The sequence below is a fragment of the Puma concolor genome, chromosome A2 (genome assembly GCF_028749965.1).
Source record: "Puma concolor isolate L17-30 chromosome A2, mPumCon1.1.hap2, whole genome shotgun sequence".
Taxonomy (NCBI): Eukaryota; Metazoa; Chordata; class Mammalia; order Carnivora; family Felidae; genus Puma; species Puma concolor.
In genome coordinates, this window is record NC_141668.1 from 43,217,281 (window position 1) to 43,235,677 (window position 18,397).

General features: G+C 39.2%; 2 protein-coding genes across 6 annotated transcripts in view; one reads left to right on the forward strand and one right to left on the reverse strand.

Moving 5' to 3' along the window:
* ANLN (anillin, actin binding protein) overlaps window positions 1-11,770 on the reverse strand; it is a 47,378-nt gene extending 35,608 nt beyond the window's left edge. For 2 of the 5 annotated variants that reach the window (XM_086692581.1, XM_086692576.1), the window contains exons 1-3: window positions 11,527-11,767; window positions 5,012-5,165; window positions 3,210-3,524 (exon numbers count right to left, since the gene is read on the reverse strand). In XM_086692581.1, the coding sequence (XP_086548707.1) occupies window positions 3,210-3,524; window positions 5,012-5,165; window positions 11,527-11,544 (487 nt within the window). In that variant the 5' untranslated portion in view covers window positions 11,545-11,767. Of the gene's footprint in view, window positions 1-3,209; window positions 3,525-5,011; window positions 5,166-11,526 lie in introns of all 5 variants that reach the window. The other 3 variants (XM_086692604.1, XM_086692591.1, XM_025929479.2) reach the window with 3 other exon arrangements.
* The window catches only part of MATCAP2 (microtubule associated tyrosine carboxypeptidase 2), a 76,315-nt gene continuing 69,399 nt past the window's right edge, over window positions 11,482-18,397 (forward strand). The window contains exons 1-2 of the mRNA XM_086692647.1: window positions 11,482-11,610; window positions 11,901-11,903. Coding sequence (XP_086548773.1) covers window positions 11,497-11,610; window positions 11,901-11,903 — 117 coding nt within the window. The 5' untranslated portion in view covers window positions 11,482-11,496. The remainder of the gene's footprint in view (window positions 11,611-11,900; window positions 11,904-18,397) is intronic.

Sequence of the window (18,397 nt, forward strand, 5' to 3'; positions counted from 1 at the left end):
TCTTAAAGCTAAACACAAACACCCTCTCAGCAACATATACCCCTCTGCAGCTGCCCCTCTTGCCATGCACAAATATTCTCTCACCACTCAGCTCCCTTCAACCTGCCTCTGCCTACACTGCAGCCCGCAAGTTGCGTTTGCTGTTGTCACTAGATGCCAGTGCACACTCTGTAGGCCTTGTGTTTCTGCTGGTGACATCATGCTCTGCTAGTTCTGTCCTTGTGCCAGATCTTCCGTGGTGTCCTTGCAACTACCTACCACTTCCATTCGGCTACCACCCAAGCACCTCAAATAACATATCTGATGTTGAGACTGCCCCAAACATGTTCCTCCTCATCATGACCTCTTCCTCCTTCTCCCTTCACCTCCTCCACCATCCAGGCATCAAGTTCCAGAGATTGTCTCCTAAATCTTATAGATCTGGCCTCTCCCCTTCACTTCCACAGGCCTTCATCCCACACGTGGACTATAACACGAGCCTTCTAACTGATCCTCCTGCTCGAGTCTCTGCCCTATTCAGTCCCTCCTCACTTCTGATGCCAGAGTGATCTCTCTACGACATTTGCCCACTTAAACTCTTCCAGTACGCCACCATCACCTCCTGGTTAAATTCCACATGCTCTGGACCCCTGCTGCTTTCTTCAAACTGATGTCTTGTTTTTCTGCCCACAAAATACCTACTCTTTATGCACACGGTCTGTTTATGGTAACTCTGCTTTTTAGGCATTCTGTTGCTTCTGCCTAGGATACCTCCTCCACTGTCTGAAGCCAGTGGTCCCTCGGAGTCCAGGTTGATTGCCTCTGCCTCCTCCAGAAAGTCTTCCCGGAACCCCACCGCCCTTGCAAGACCCCTTTGCATACCTCTGTTGCTTTCCTGAGAATAAGCCCTGTCCTCTATGCAGATGACGGTTTTATTATCATGTTTTAGGAATGAGCTTACTGGAACTCTAGCTCTACTAACTGTTCTCGATCAGAAAAGAAGCTTCAGATAAGTTCTATTTTAGTATAGTTCCTCATTTAATTGGCTGCTACCCACATCCTGGATAACATTCACTAAATCATTCATCGCAAGTGCTTTATTCTCAAGTGTCAGTGCTTAGAATCAGACAGGCTATGCCTTAATGAGATTTATTTTCAAAGCTGAGGTAGGCCTGTGTTAACATTTGCTTTCAAAATGTTCAAAATCACTGCTGCAATGCTTTCTGCTCTAGAATGTTGAGGGTCTTATCTGTTCTAAGCGTGGATTCTGTCACAGCCCTCTCTCCACTATCCATAAATACCTCCTACAAAACAGAAATGGAACATCCTTGTGTTTAGGAACATGTACCAGTTAGCCTCCTTGGGCACTGTAAAGCATGGTGAGCCCTGCCCACTACTAAGATAAATAGGCATAACAGACAATATGGAACATCTGTACTCTGTTACATGCCCCAAAATACCAAGTAGGTCAGGGCATCTGGGTGGCTCAGTTGGTTAAGCGGCTGACTTCAGTTCAGGTCATGGTTGCGTGCTTCGTGACTTTGAGCCCCATGTCAGGCTCTGTGCTGACAGCTCAGAGCCTGGAGCCTGCTTTGCATTCTGTGTCTCTCCCTCTCTCTGCTCCTCCCCTTCTCCCCACACCCCAAAATAAATAAACATTAAAAAAAAAAAAAAGCTAAAAGTCATCAGGTAAGTTATAGCAGGCAAGAGTTGAGTGCTAGAGTCAAACTACTGAGCTTGGAATTTTAGCTTCTAATTCTAGGCAGGCCTCTTGCTCTCTCCAAACCCAGTTTCCTCTTCGATACCATGAACATAAAAGTGGGATATATGTCATTAGATTTCTATAGGAATTAAATGCTATATTAGAACAAATAATGTTTAGAATGCCTAGCACTTTACACAGTATTTGCTCTTGAAATTACCATCACTGCCAAAAAGAATAACTTTAAATGCTCTACTGTCCAATACTTATCAAAATTTCAGACAAAAAGAATTAATATTTACGAAAGACTGCCTAAATCTGTGTAATGCATCCATTTCTTCAAGTCACTTGGTCTCAATTCTGTCTACGCATCAGAGTAACATACAGAGCTTAAAAAAAAAAAAGACAAAAGCACACCCCAGGGCTCCACCACACTCCTGAGATTCTAATCCAACAGTCCAAATGTTTCCGTTACACGGATCCAGGCCGAAAGCCAAAGCTAGAGGAACATTTCCTTGGGTAAGGCCCAGTTGCCAGTGAGCTGTCCACCTGTACTGTGCTGGCTCTCTTTGCAACTGTGCTTACTGAACTGAGCTTGGAGCCAGGCCGCCTGCCTACCTTGAAAAACCTTACACATTTACTACCTTCTGCAGAGTCATCTTTCAGGACCCAGGAAAGAAAGTTCTCTTGGGTCTTAGTTCCGGCCATCGTTCTGCTTTCATCTTGTAAACAAACACCAGTCATGTAACTGATGGTGTTTCACCTGTTTGCATGGGCTGCTAGTAAGTTCAGAACTCTGGCAAGTGAGATGGACCTTAAAGCCTGTATTTAATAAAATAATTTTACCCTTCCCTTCTTTGTTTTTCCTTCCCTTCACCCTGGAATTTCCTTATTTTTCTTGTTTTGTAATATAGTTGTTTTTGTAAGTCATCTCAAGGCTTTTTTTTTTTGTAAGAAGATAGGAGACAAAATTGATCATAGAACACATAATCCTGCTGCATGACGGCTAATTTGATGTGACACTCTCCATCTGAGTATGAGATGGGTCACTTCACTGGGTTCCAGCACCTTAGCATAACATGCTTTATAGGTGCTCAGTAAGTGTGTAAGTGTTCTCTCCCCTCTATTAAATAGTACTGCATACTTTAGCCACTCAAATTTATTTAATTAGTTAATCCATCAAATGAGATTTCTTGCATATAGAGCTGAAGATCAGCAAGGCTAATAATGCCAAGGTAAGTTTGTTCTCTATTGTTTTTTATTGAAAATATAAGATGATTCTGTCATAAGACCACGCTTTTGTGAGCTGGTCTAAGAACCTCATCAGCACCCACTTCAACGAGAACACAACCAACTTATAAATATGCTATTGATATACAAACCATTTGTAGGCAACGGATACTCAGGAGATAGATAAAACAGAAGCGTTTATCTTTCGTGTGTTAACCAATAAATCAGATTTTCAACCTACCAAGTTGAGTCTTCTTGCAACAGATTTGAAGGACCATGCCATCCCTCTAATTCATACCTGTCATGTCATTATTATCCCAATGGCGCCGCTGCTCCGCCAGTCTTTGCATTCGTGTTTTCACTGAGGAGCCTGCCCTCGCTTCCAGTCTTGAGTTAAGCCCTGTCCTCACGCCCGGCAGCGGTGCCGGGACAGCCTCGGGATCACTGACAGGAGCTGGCATCTGTGGCTGTGCCCGAGGAGGCAGAGGACTTGGAGGACAGGCTTTTGCAGAAGCTGACTCTACTGGCTTTTCATTTTCCAAGTTAGAAACTTCTACTTCAGCGTTGTCAGAACAGCGTTTTTTTGATGGTGATGGTTTTGTACAAGATTTCTCTAGATTAAAAAGGACACCCCCCCAAAAAAAACATTCAGAAGTCCGCCATTTCTCATAGCCTAAAAAACTTGCAGTAGGTACATGACAAATTATTTTAAAAACATCATGTTTCTCTAGACTCTTTAAATGATTTTCCTTGCAACAAGAAATATGTAAAATTCTACTTTTAGTGACTTAGAAATCTGATATGAAAGATTTCTTTTTCAGCAAATATATAATTTCTAGTTTAAAACACCTGAATGAAAAGATATTCAAATAATATTCTCCAGACATATGCCTGATACTTTATGTAGTCTTAAGACGCTAGGAAATGAAAAGTGCATACACATATAATAAGCAAATGTTTTGAATGATTTCAAAGATCACACAGCCCAATTACCTCATTTTTAGATAAGGAAAACCAAACGCAGAGCAATTATGTTACCTGCCTAAAGCAACACAGCTAAGGGTAGAAACAGGCTTTCTGTTTTTAAAACAATCTTTCGTGAACCATACCATATACATGCAATATATATGTATCATACACACAATATATATATACAATAAATACCATGTATGTCTGACATATAGGTCACATATGTGTAATATATATACCATGCATGTGTAACAAATCACGTGTGTAATATGTATACCATATATATGTGATATATATGGTATTCCTTCCTTCAAAATGTATAAACATATGAAAATAAATTCCTATTCTATGGTTAGCTTACAAAGTAACTGTGAGCCTGCTCCATGCCCCCATCTCTTGTAATATTGATTTTGCCTTCTGTAATGCTCTTTTTCTATTTGTATTTTTAAATTTATACTAAGGAAAATTATTATCTCCAGACTATTCCACACTCTAGGAAAACACTAAAGCAGCCAGCTTACTGATGCAGGCTGGGGATGCCAGTATTTAGGAAAGAATAAGTTAAATTTCTAGGTGAGTTTAGGTTTGTTTATTTGTGTGTATTTATTTGTTTTTGTTTAATTCACTGGTTCTTAAATTAACAACCTATACATCGAGCCTAGCTCTAGAGAGCTGGTTCAACTGACAGAGGATGAGAATACTCACTAAATATCAAGCATCTGTGAGCAGGTAAGCCTTTCGCTGCCCTACTCATGCCAGAGACACTATCTGAACTGGGTGGTCAGCTATTCTGGCATCGTTGGGGTGGATAAAGTCCATGCCACCACTGTGTAATTAAGTGTTCCCCTGCTCCTTTACTTTTCTTCCCTTGGGGGTTTTAAATAACCTTAGGTTGAGGAAAATAAAGTTCAACCAATTAATTTGAAGTATTTATTAGATACTCTGCTCTGGCCTGGTAGTTCTAGGCCTAATATAACAGACCTAAAATAGAACAGAAGGCTGATCTTTCCCCAGAGGCTATTATATATTTGTCTCCCAAAGACCTTGGTTTTTCTACATGCACTATAAAATGTTTGGGGCTGATCTCCTTTAAAAGATGCAAATTTTACTTTTCCCCACAAAGTCTTTTACCTTCACTACCAGGTAGAGGCTGTTGGTTACTTGCTTCAGAAAGTGGCTCTCTGGTTCTCTTAGCATGCATGGCAGACCTTGCTGCTGCTGTGGGCCTCTCAGCCATCTTTCTCTGAAGATTCTCTCGCCTGGCACGGGTTCGTTCAAGCAGTTTCTACATATATATCAGCATTAAAACACAAGTTTAGTCAAAAGTTCACAAAACTTGAGGCACCTTCTAAAATCACTAATTGCCATGTAGGATAAGTTAAATACATTTCAAAAATGGGATCCTAAGTAAATAAGTTAAAATTCACCAAAGAAGCACCCCAATGTCAAAATCATTACATGGATGCCTGGGTGGCTCGGTCAGATAAGTGTCCAACTCCTGATTTCAGCTCAGGTCACGATCTCATGGTTCATGAGTTTGAGCCCCACGTCAAGCTCCGCATTGACATTGCAGGGCCTCCTTGCGATTCTCTCTCTCTCTCCCTCTCTCTCTGCCCCTCCCCTGCCTGCTCTCTCTCTCTCGAAAAACACTAATTTTTTTTTTAACTATTACAGATGTAATATGAATAAAATGTGTAAAGTTGGTTTATGAGATTTAAAATAACCAGAAATTTTTTCTGCTTTTCATCAAAAGGTAGAATCTATTTCCACACCCTCAAACTGGGCTGGCCTTATGATTTACTTTGACCAACAGAATGTGGCAGAAGTGATACGGCATGACTTCCAACCACAGGCCCCAGAGGTCTTGTGGTTTCTCTTTGCACTCTCTTGGAACGGTGCCATGAGGTGTAGAGACACCTGCCCAAGACTGCACAAGCCTGCTAGAGACACCTGGCCCAGCTGAGAGCTGGCATCAACCACCGGACCGATGAATAAGGCCATGTTAGAGCATCCAGTCCCAGCTAATTTGCCAGATCACTGCAGACTCCTGTATGACCTCTGGGGACACCACCAGAAGCACAGCCTAGCTGAGCCCAACACAAATTGCTGAGCCACTGAATCAGGAACTAACGTGGTGGTTGTTTTAAGCACTTTGGTAGGGAGAATAACAGTCCCCAAAGATGTTCATTTCCTAATTCCCTGAACCTGTGAATGTATTACTTTACTTGACAAAAGGGGCTTGGCGGATGTGATGAAGAATCTTGAGATGAAAAGATTATCCTGCATTATTTAGGTGGGCCTAATGTAATCACAATTGTCCTTCTGAGAGAAAAGTCAGGAAGGTCAGAGAAGATGTGACAACAGAAGCAGAGCTTGGAGTGATGTGATTGGTGGCTCTGGAGATAGAGGAAGGGGCTACAAGCCAAAAAATGCAGGTGGCCTCTAGAAGTTAGAAAAGGTAAGGAAACAGATTCTCCTCTAGAGCCTCCAGAAGGAACACAATCCTGCCAACACCTTGATCTTAACCCTGTAAAATCCATCAGCCTTATGATCTTCAGAAGATAATAACTATAGGTGATTTTAAGCCACTAAGAGTATGATAATTTGTTATAGCAACAAAGCTAATACAGCCACTAAGATTTGGTATAATGGTAAACAGCAAAAGATAATGGACATATTTTAGTTCTTTGAAAACCTGACATCTCCTAAGATGATAGAAAAAAAAAAAAAGCCAAGCTAAAAAAATCCCACATTTTATTTAATTGAATATCAATACATAATAAAATAATCTTGAGTTGATATCTTAACCATTCCATAAAATCAGGATTACTCTTTTCTTACCCTGAATCAATTAATGCTTCTATTTGAAACAGTGTAGTTGAACAAACACAAGATCCTATAAAACAATTCTTTCTCTTTCAAAAGTATACAACTAAAGGAGATATGAGAATTATTGGCTGGAGTTTATACACTGCCCTGCACACACAGATACAGTAGTTAGCACAGACTAAGGAATTACATTCCCATTTGACCTTTTTAATTGCTTAATTAAAAATAGAATAATTATTCTTTAAAATTCCTCTGAGTGAGGCGCCTGGGTGGCTCAGTTGCTTAAGTGCCGAGCTTTGGCTCAGGTCATGATCTCAGTTAGTGAGTTTGAACCCCGTGTTGGTCTCTGTGCTGACAGCTCAGAGCCTGGAGCCTGCTTCAGATTCTGTATTTCCCTGTCTCTCTACCCCACTCATGTTCTCTCTCTCTCTCTCTCTCTCTCAAAAATAAATAAACATTAAAAAAGATTAAAATTCCTCTGAATGTGCAAAAGAAATGGAGCTAAATTTAGAGGAAGGCACAACTCTCCACTTTTCTTAGGAATGATTTCTCATTCAAAGAGTGACACTAAACCTAAATGCTGTATCACTGTAAGTAATTTATGAACCAAATGCCTTCCAAAACACAAGACATTTACCCTTTAAATAAAAGTCTTCAACAAACTCAAAAGCAGTATTGTTACACCAATTCATATATATATATATATATATATATATATATATATATATATTCCCCCATAATAAAATATATCACTACCCAGATAAAAAAAACTAGCCTAATTTTCTTCGTTCATGTACATGTTCACATTCCATTCCCATCAGTTAGAATACTTGTGAGTCAGTATGTTTTCAGTTACTATGAGCAAGAGGTTGGTCACAAAAGAATGCAGCTCTGCCATTCAAACATATACAAGTACTCTATTGTCTACATTAGATTCAAAGATTTCAAAATCTATTAAAATAGGTAAGCAGAAGTTCCCTAATCTATAAAATAAAGGCCAAAGATTAATTTAAAAGAAATGTATCTAAGGGACAAAAACTCAACAGCTCAATAAGTCTAAGTCCCTATAATAATGCATCAGGAATCCAAGGGTTCTTTATTTATAAAGTATATTCCTTCAAATATCACACCTCCTGCTTTAAATAATAAAGGCATTAAAAAAAACTGCAATAACTAACGAAACCAGGAAATAAGACATTCCATGTGGATGAATCTAAAATAACTGAAGCTTACAGTCCTTAAGCAATTTCTGCCACACATACACCTCAAATCGTTAGACAAAAATCTTTTTAGGAGGTATTGCTTATTTCCCTGCCTTCTTAAACAAGAGGCTCAATATAAACTAACTCATTATTTTCAATATGCTCTAGCAGCATCCTTTCCGAGGTCAATACAGAGATTTTCATTTAATTCTGAAAAATAAGAGAAATTTAACAGCATGTTCATTTATTTATTGCACAAGAGAAGATGTTTTACAGAGTATTTTAACTGTAGCTTTTCTCTTTTAAGGGTCCTACACAGAAAGCTCTGACTCAGCACGGCCAGCCATGGGGTTCCCTATGACGGTCTTAGGGAATGGCCATCCCCCATGAGATCTTCAAACTAAGAGGCTAACGCTAATGTTATGAGCATTAAGTTTATGGTTTTACATTCACCTAATGGCAAGCACAACAGCACCAATATTTATGTAAGTACTTTCAGTGTCTGCACACAAAATCTCATTTCATTTTCAAAATTTTGCTTGGCAGGTTCTGTTTTTACTACTGTTTTCACAGATGAAGGAACCCAGGCACAGGTTAAAAAACAAGCCATAAGTCTCATAGCTAAGTGGTAAGTCAGGATTCAAACCCAGACTCCAGAGTTTGAGCTCTTAACCACTTGGCTATAAACTGTCTTTTGATTAAACCCAATGTCTCTTTTTTAAGAACTTATTGTCAGGAGCACTAACTTCATATCAACATAACTTTTTAAATGTTATTAGCTGATCATAATAATAAACAATAAACATCTGCCTTAACTGCTTGTTCATCCATGAACCAAGATGGCTTCTTTATTTCTGGTTCTTCCAGGAAGAATATAGAAAGACATTGCCCTGTGGACCCTGCCTAGATCCTGATTCAAACAAACTGCAAAACCATGACACTTAAGGAAATCTGAATATTGACAGAATATTTGATGATATTAAGGAATTGTTGATTTTTTAGATATGATAATGGCACTATGATTTTTTTAAGTCCTTAGTGTTTAATGATATATATATATATATATGTATATGTGTATATATATATATACACACACACACACATATATATGTGTGTGTGTGTGTGTGTGTGTATGAAATTATATAATCTCTAGAATTTGCTTCCAAATAATTCAGTGGGAGGGATTAGAGGGGAGTACAGTGAAACAATACGGTCGTGTGTTGCTGGGTGATGAATCTATGAAGAATCATTACACTTGAGTAATTTGAAATTTTCTACAAGAAAGGAAAGAATATGGCTAAAACGTTCTAATAGTTACTGTTGTACATAGTTATTTGTTTGTAAAATAATTTGCACTGAATGGCTCTCTTTATTATTTCAGCAGAATGTTACTGGATGTGCTTGATGTTAGGGAAACATCCCTCTGAATAGGAAAGAACAGGCCTGCATTCATGAAGCTCACATTCTGGCAGGAAATATATTCAACAGGTAAGAACAGTGCAGGGAAAGCACTGCAAAAGGTGATCTGCCCCCTGAAGAAGGGAAATCCAAGTCCGAGCTGGAGGTTACATCAGTTTGCCAGGTGGAAGAGACAGGGAGAGGAAGAGTGTGCCAAACAGCACTGGTGACAGCAGGGAGAAGCAATGCACAGCCTTGTTTTAGAAAAGAAACTTTAGGATGGTTGTGGCTTTCTCAACCAGAGTTATCAAGAGAATTAGCCCTAATGCCCTGACATGAATGTAATGAATTAACATTTCTCCTATGCTTATAGGATGGCATGGTGATGAGTCACCTTTGGGAAAATTAACAAAATAGCCTCTCAAATCATTTTCTGTGTTCTGTGGTTCTGATAAAGAACTCTGGTTGAGAAAGTCATTTTAACTTAGTTTCAGTCCTTTTCAGACAAAGAACTGCACCAGTTCACTTCCCTGTGCAAGAATGTTATGAATGCTATAATTAAGCACCTAGTCCCTGAAACCATTTCAAATAGTTCCCTCATTACCAATTAAGGAAAACAGTCAAAGCTGTTTATTCCAACTGCAACTGATCTGACTTTTCATAATATAAACCATACATATTTCTGAGCACACTCTAAAACAAAAGGTTTGTTTCAAATAAAAGTTTCTTTCAACTGAAATTTGCACTAGCTTAAGAATGGCATTGTTAAGTAAAATGAAGTACAATTTTCAGCCAACTTTCAAAATGCTTTGTTCCTGTCAGTTACTTAGGAGACTAACAGGAATATTCAAGACACATAAGGCTAATTTTTTAAGGAAGACTATTCTAGATTACTAACAAAATAATCTATCCTTTTTAACTTCAAAGTATGAGAAAAATACATGCTGCATGATCAGCCTTATTTTTTCAGGCTAATACAAAAATGTGTTCTGGGTTTTCTGTCAGATCTTTAAGTAAGTTTAACAAATTAATGTGTTTTCCCTAGATGATTGAGAATTTGAAACAAAAATACTGTTATGTTTGAATACAAGTAAACTGTAATTGTTGAAACTTTATCTTAAGATTTATGGAACTGTAAATAGAGGTTCCCCCCAAAAAAGTATTTCTACTCTCCATAGCATTTAAGTTTTGAATGTAGTGTAGAGACATCTTTAGGCCCACTCCGCAGCAACTCAAAAAAATAGCAGTTTGAAACTTGCACAACCTAAAGGAACAGGAACTGTCCTGTAAGAAAAGGGAGTGGACGAGTGGTCTACACTAAACTGCTGAGTGTGTCCATGTACATTCTTAACAAGATTGACCAAAGCTAGAGAAATAATTGACACATGATGTAATTAATCCATATTCAATTTCCAAAGGACAAAAGAGAAGTTAAAAACTGTCACTGTAATGTTATGCTCCAAAAACACACACAGAGTTTTATTTCTTTACTCTGGTTTTTTACATTGTCGGCTATTAATTTTGTTTGTATATATTCGGCCAGCACTTTTTCCTTTCCATCCAAGTGTCAATCTCGGGGATTAAATTTCTTCCCTACTTAGCTGAGCAATCAAATCTGAAGAATGTATTCACTCTATAGGAACGGATGCAATGGTTTCAGTATTGGCTTATTTAACAATTTGCCGTCATTTCATTAACAGTATCTTTTACATGCATAACACCTCTGCGGGCGACCTGAACCCCGCAAATCACATTCCATTTGCAGGCGGCGACTGCACACAGCACTGAGTCATTCAGGCACCCGACTCCACCCTACACCTTATCCTCGCTTTCCCTTCCAGCAGGACCAGTTCCGCCCAGGCCCCAACCTCACTCTCGGAAGGGACGGGGCTCCATTTCACAGGGCGTTACAACAATCGGGGCTGGCAGAGGGCTCTCCGGTAACGCCTAAAAGGACAGACTCAAAACGTCCCTCCCTGAGCTTCACTGCCGGACAGCAATAAGTAAACCGCGGACGAACAGCAGCCGCAGAGTAGGCGACGTGCGCCCTCCAGCCCCTTCTCTCCCACGGTTCTCCCAGCCGCGTCCCGCACACACACGCTGCGCACGCGCGCGCACGCGCCCTCGGCCCGGTGGGCCCAGAGGTCGGCAGAAGGTGGGAAGGGTGGGTAGGGGCTGAGAGCCGGGATGGCAGGCTGCGCCCGCAAATTTTCTCACCTCGGTAAACGGGTCCATCGCCCCGGAGTTCGCGTGTTGATTGCGAGACGACGGAAACGGTGGTTCAAATTCAGTAAAAGAAAAGTGAGTCCCGATTCAGTGTGTCACTTGAAGAGAACCAGAAGGCCGGGGCGGGGAGAACTCTCCCAAACTACTCTCCTCTATCCCTCAGCCTCCAGTGTCAGATTCGGCCTCCTGCGGCCGTTCAAATTTGAATTTCAGCGCCCGTACAGCGCGCCTGCGCGCGGGGCGGAGAGGACACGCCTCGGCCCGCCCCGGCTCTCCGTCACGTGGCTTTGACGGGCGCGGAGGTTCCCATGGGTGGCTGGCTTTTTCTCAGTCACACCCCAGCCCTGGAGGCCGGGATGCGGCAGGAGGTGCGGCTCCGCTCCAGCCGTCCTCCGGCCGTCCTCCAGCCGCCTCGGGACCGAAGCCCCACCCCCAACGCTCGCACAAGCCATCCTGTTTAAGCTGATCTTTTGGAACCCGTGGTACTTGGACTTTCTTGCCTTCCTTCCTTCTTTAATATAGGATTAAGAGGCCTTGTGTTTGAAATCCCACTGCCCTTTTGGCCTTCTGTAGCTTGCTCTTCGCTCGCTTTCACGTCACCCTGATGGAGACTGCAAGCTTGCCCTCATGAGGGCCCTAGTGGATCCTCGAACACTTGGGGCTAATGATCAGTGACCCACCCACCTGGGGCCCTGAAGACCTTTCTTATTGGGAAAATAACATTAACAGACCGTGTGTGAGAAGTTCATACACAGAACTCCTGTCTGCCTTCCTATTTGTTATATTAGAGCAGGCATGATCTCGAAGAGGGGCAGAGGGAGACAGAAATCTTGAGGATCCATACTCAATGGAGAGCCAGACATAGGCGCTGGACCTTAAGACCCTGGGATCTGACCTGAGCAGAAATCAAGAGTCAGATGCTCAATCTCAATTGTCTGAGCCACTCAGTAGCTTCCTATTTTAAATTCCATCTGAATTTATACAGTGTTAGAGCTGGAAGGATTGAGAAGCCATCCACCTTAATCCTTTTACAGCCAAGAGCAAGGAGACCCTGAGACAAGTAACTCTTGTCCAGGAGAAATGAAAATCCCATTCTCAGCCCATGGTACCCTTTCCACCAGGAGATCAAACTGTGTCTCAACAATTAATCTTTACAGATTACTCAGAATTGTAAAATACGTTATATAATTACTGTATCAGATTCCTTTCTTATTTAGCAAGTCTGCTCAAGGGCTTGTGAAGACAACAGTTCTCGACTTGTTCAGCTGAAAAGCAACACCATGTAGATTACGGAGTCATTTACAGAGTGACTGCCTAAAGGCTGAACAAACCAAAACTATTCCTTCCAAGTTAGATGTTTTAGTATATTTAATAACACTTCCATCTTAGCATTCAGTAGACATTACAAACAGTATTTCGCTAATAATCTCTCTGAATTTTGATGCTATAGGTTGGAGTAAAAAGAATTCTGAATGTAGAGTAGGAAGAAATTGCTTGGGGTCTTGGCTCCTATAGGACCATGTGATCTTAGGCAAATCATTTAACCCAATATTCTTTTAAACCTTTTTGGGAAGTAATGGGCCTTTTAAAAATACAAGTAAAGCTGACCCTCTACCTAGAAAAATGACCATTTAATCATAAAGTATTTGACATAGAATTTCGTGAACATCACAAAGCCCAACCAGGGGCTCAAACCCATGAACCATGAGATCATGACCTGAGCTAAAATCCTGCACTTAATCGACTTAGCCACCCAGGCGCCCTTCCAAGTTAGTAACTTCTGCTTTAGCCTCTCTGGATTTTGATTTACTCATCTGTAAAACAGGAATAATCAACTGCGCTGCCTTCCTCAGAGTTGTCAGGAAGATCAGATGAAAAATTGAGAGTTCCAAAAGTATTCTGTAATCAGGCACCACCCAAGTGTTTAGTGTATCAAATTATTAATATTTAACTCCAAATATGCTACTTATGCTCCAAAGTAAAAATGTTTGAATTTTTCTCACTGCTCGACAGGAAAGGGGTGTGTGTGTGTGTGTGTGTGTGTGTGTGTGTGTGTGTGTGTGTGTGTGTGTTGGAGAGGAGGGAGAAGAGTGTGTGGTTTAAACAACATTGGAAAAGAAGGCATTAGAAATTTACATAGTCTTTGTGCCTTCCAGCCTTGGCTTCTGTGAGGCTTAGATTCTTTATAACCGGATTCTAGTCAAGACTAAAAAAGATGCATAAAGCACATAGTGCAATTTAACTACTCCAAATATTAGTTTATCTTTCTTCATGTCTTTTAATCTTTACACTGATGACGATTGATGATGACAGCAACCACCACAATAGTTACAACTTGTTAAACACCTACCAGCTACCAGAAGCTGTGCTAGATACTCAAGTCTACTCTTCCTAGAGTACAGCGACTGTTACCTAACATGTCACCTTTTTTTCCATTCTTACCCCCTGGTAGTTCATTCTTCAGTTTATAAGCTAGAATTACTTTTCTTCTTTTAAAACTTGTGTTATAAAATATTTCCAGTTTACAAAAAAGTAATGAATAAAACAGATGACTATGTACCCACTACCTAGCTTAAAGAAATATATAATCCTATACTTGAAGTCTCCTGTGTGTCCCTTCTTAATTCCATTCACGTTCCGCTCCCCAGGGACAAAACTATCCTGATTTTAATGTTTTTCATTCCCATGAAATGTATGTACTTTTATTACATCTACATATATATCCATAACAATATATTGTTTTACATAAATTTTTTAACTATATCTTTCTGCAATTGTTTATTTTTCTGCTCAGTATCCTTTTTATGAGATTCATGTCAGTAATAGCTGTACTTCATTGATTTTCACAGCTGTATTATATTGTATGAATATACTTGCAATTTGTGTATCCATTATCCTGTTAATGGATGTTTAGCTCATTTCAAATATTTCATCCCAAAGATTCTGTGATGCCATAAATATTTTTTAATGTTGTATTTTTATTTATTTTTGAGAGAGAGAGAGCTGGGGAAGGTCAGAGAGAGAGGGAGACAGAGAATCTCAGCGCAGAGCCCAATGCAGGGCTTGATCTCATGAACCATGAGATCATGACCTGAGCTGAAATCAAGAGTCAGACACTTAACTGACTGAACCACCCATGCACCACAATGCCATAAATTTTTTATGTCTCCTTATATACACATGCAAAATTTTATCTAGAGCAATATACCTAGGAATTAGAGGATCATTTCGATAAATGTTTCAATATTATTGCCAGATATTAAAAATAAATTACTGTTCAAAATTATTGTCACAATTTTTAACTTCAGTCGGCAGTGCATGAGCATGCCTACTACTGCAGGGCCTCCCTAACTGTCAGATACTTTTTAGATTTTGCCATTCTAGTCTGTATTCACTTTTCCTATCACTCCTGATCTTGACCATTATTTCATGTGTTTCTTGGCTTTTCAGTTTTCCTTTTCTGTGAATTTCAACTCTATGTCCTTTGCCATGCAGCTATTTGATTTTTTCTTGTTGATTCATAGGTCCCCCACCTTGGGTAAAGAGATTATTTTTTTAATCTAATAATTTATTTATTTTTTATAATTTACATCCAAGTTAGTTAGCATATGGTACAACAATGATTTCAGGAGTAGATTCCTTGATGCCTCTTACCCATTTAGCCCATCACCCCTCCCACAACCCCTCCAGCAACCCTGTGTTTGTTCTCTATATTTGAGTCTCTTATGTTTTGTCTCCCTCCTTGTTTTTATATTATTTTTGCTTCCCTTCCCTTGTGCTCATCTGTTTTGTATCTTAAAGTCTTCATATGAGTGAAGTTATATGATATTTGTCTTTCTCTGACTAATTTCGCTTAGAATAATACCCTCTGGTTCCATCCACGTAGTTGCAAATGGAAAGATTTCATTCTTTTTGACTGCTGAGTAATACTCCATGTGTATATATACAACATCTTCTTTATCCATCCATCCATCAATGGACATTTGGGCTCTTTCCATACTTTGGCTATTGTTGATAGTGCTGCTATAAACATTGGGGTGCATGTGCGCCTTCAAAACAGCACACCTGTATCCCTTGGATAAAAACGTAGTAGTGCAATTGCTGGGTCATAGGGTAGTTCTATTTTTAATTTTTTGAGGAACCTCCATACTGTTTTCCAGAGTGGCTGAACCAGTTTGCATTCCCACCAGCAGTGCAAAAGAGATCCTCTTTCTCCACATCCTCGCGAACATCTGTTGTTGCCTTGATTCATAGGCTTTTTGTTGTTTGTTTAGTATTTTCTGGAAAAATAACTCTTTTTGGCTTGTTAATATCTTTTCCTCACTTATGGCTCATCTTTGCACTTTAGGATATCTTGGATGTACATAAATGTTTAATATTAATGTAATTAGATATATATTTTCATTTGGGCTTATGCTTTTTGGTCTCAAGAAATCATTCCCTACTCTGTGTTTATAAAGATGTTCTCCCATATTTTCTTCTAAAAAGTATTGTTTTCATCATTTTGCCTTTAAATTATCTAGATTGATTTTTTTTTAATGTGGATAACCAAAAGTCTTAGCCCATTCTTAATTATTTGCCCGTTCTTTCCCCACTGACCTATAATGCCACTCTTGTAATATATCAGCTTTTTATGGAGATGTAGGTCTATTTTGGAGCACTTTATTCTCTTCTACTAGTTTGGCTATTTCTCTCCCAATATCAGACTGTCTTAATTGTAAGTGTTGATATCTGGTAGATAAGTTAAAAATTAACTTGGCTTGGCTAAGTGATTTGGCTAATTTGGCCCCTTGTTATTACATATACATTTTATGATCAGATTGTCAAGCTCCACAAAGAGAAAAAAAAAGTCCTCTTGAGGGGCTCCTAGGTGGCTTAGTCGGTTAAGCATCTGACTTCGGCTCAGGTCATGATCTTGCAGTTTGTAAGTTCGAGCCTCACATCAAGTTCTATGCTGACAACTTGGAGCCTGGAGCCTGCTTCAGATTCTGTGCCTCCCTCTCTCTCTCTGTACCACACCCCGCCTCTCAAAAATACATTAAAGAAAAACAATTTAAAAAAGATCCTCTTGAGATTTTTATTGGAATTGTACTGAATTTATCACATATTTTGGAGAGAATTGACATCTTTGTGTTATTGAGCCTTTCTATTTGTGAACATGGTAGATCTTCATTAATTTAGGCCTACTTTAATATTCTCCAAAAATGTTTATAATGTGCTTCCATACAAAAATTTAAACTGATTGATTTATTCCTTTGTATTGTTGTCGTTGCTACTTTCACATATAATATCTTTTTAACTATTTTTTTTTTAATTTTTTTTTTCAACGTTGATTTATTTTTGGGACAGGGAGAGACAGAGCATGAACGGGGGAGGGTCAGAGAGAGAGGGAGACAGAGAATCGGAAACAAGCTCCAGGCTCTGAGCCATCAGCCCAGAGCCTGACGCGGGGCTCGAACTCACGGACCGCAAGATCGTGACCTGGCTGAAGTCGGACGCTTAACCGACTGCGCCACCCAGGCGCCCCTCTTTTTAACTATTTTTAAACTACTACTGGTATGTAGGAACATAAAAGATTATTGCAAATTTACTCAACTATCTTATTAGTTTTAGTAATTTATTTATAAAGGGATTTTTTAATGTAAATTATGCATTGTTAATTCCTTATGCAGAGCTAGTTTGTATCTTCCATTGCAATAATAGAATAATATCCAAATTCTTTATCATATCTACTAGGCCCTAAATAATCTGGACTCTGCTTGCCCTTCCTAATATCCACAAATATCACAATACTCTCCCTTTTTTTCACTAGGCTCTAACCTCATAGTTCTTTTCTGTGGGGAAAAAAAAAAGACCAAATTCCTTTCTTTTTCAAGAACTTTCTACGTCCTAGAAACTCCTCCTCTAGATCTACCCATATCTGGCTCCTGGCTCCTCATTAATTAAATGAGTGTGAGCTGGAAAGTACTACCTCCTCAAAGATTTCCCTGATTTGGTGGCCACACCCTTCCTCTCTGCCTCACCCCAGTCACTTTCCATCCTATTACTCTGATTTATTTTCTCCATTGCATTTACCACTTTTGTGGAATTATTTTTGTTATGTATTTATGTTTATTATCTGCCTCTCCTACTAGAGGGTAAGCTATGGAGTGTCAGGGACATGTCTTGTTTATAGCACCTTCTGGGAATATGAGTTCAGTAGATATTAAATGATTGAGTAGAAAATAACTATTATTCCTACTTTAGATATAGGGAAACTGAGATACAAAGTGGTCAGACCATCACCTAATAATTTGAACTAGATCTGCCTGACTTCAAATGCTAGTTGTTTATACTTTTGACATTTCAGTTTATGTATTTATTTTGGTCACTAAAGACACAATAATGATTTAAATGTGCCCTTGAGCTATGTCTAAAGTCCTGAAAAATAGTAACCATGGTTTTCTCTTGGAATTTCTTTCTTTAAATAAAAAAATTCATTTTAACTATTAAGTTAAAGAAGTAAAGAAAAGAAATGCATGCTGTAATCACATGATTATTAGTAGTTAGACTATACAGTTTGGCCTAAATTATGTAAATATTTTAAAAATCATCAGAAGTGTCTTCCCTGTGAAAACTGCAACCTCTCAAGTTAGGTAAAGATCACGGCTTATTACATTTATGTAAGAATAGAATCAAGGCATTGTAGATTAAAGGTAATACAAGTAAATGAGTATTTGCTCCTTCTAAGATCCTTTTCAACAAAAGAAATATTATGTGTGTCACAGATAAAATTGATAGAGGGCTAAAAACACAAAAATTTGAAAGCATTTACTCAATAAAGACACTCTAAATATTGTATATTTACAGTTACTATTTCAAA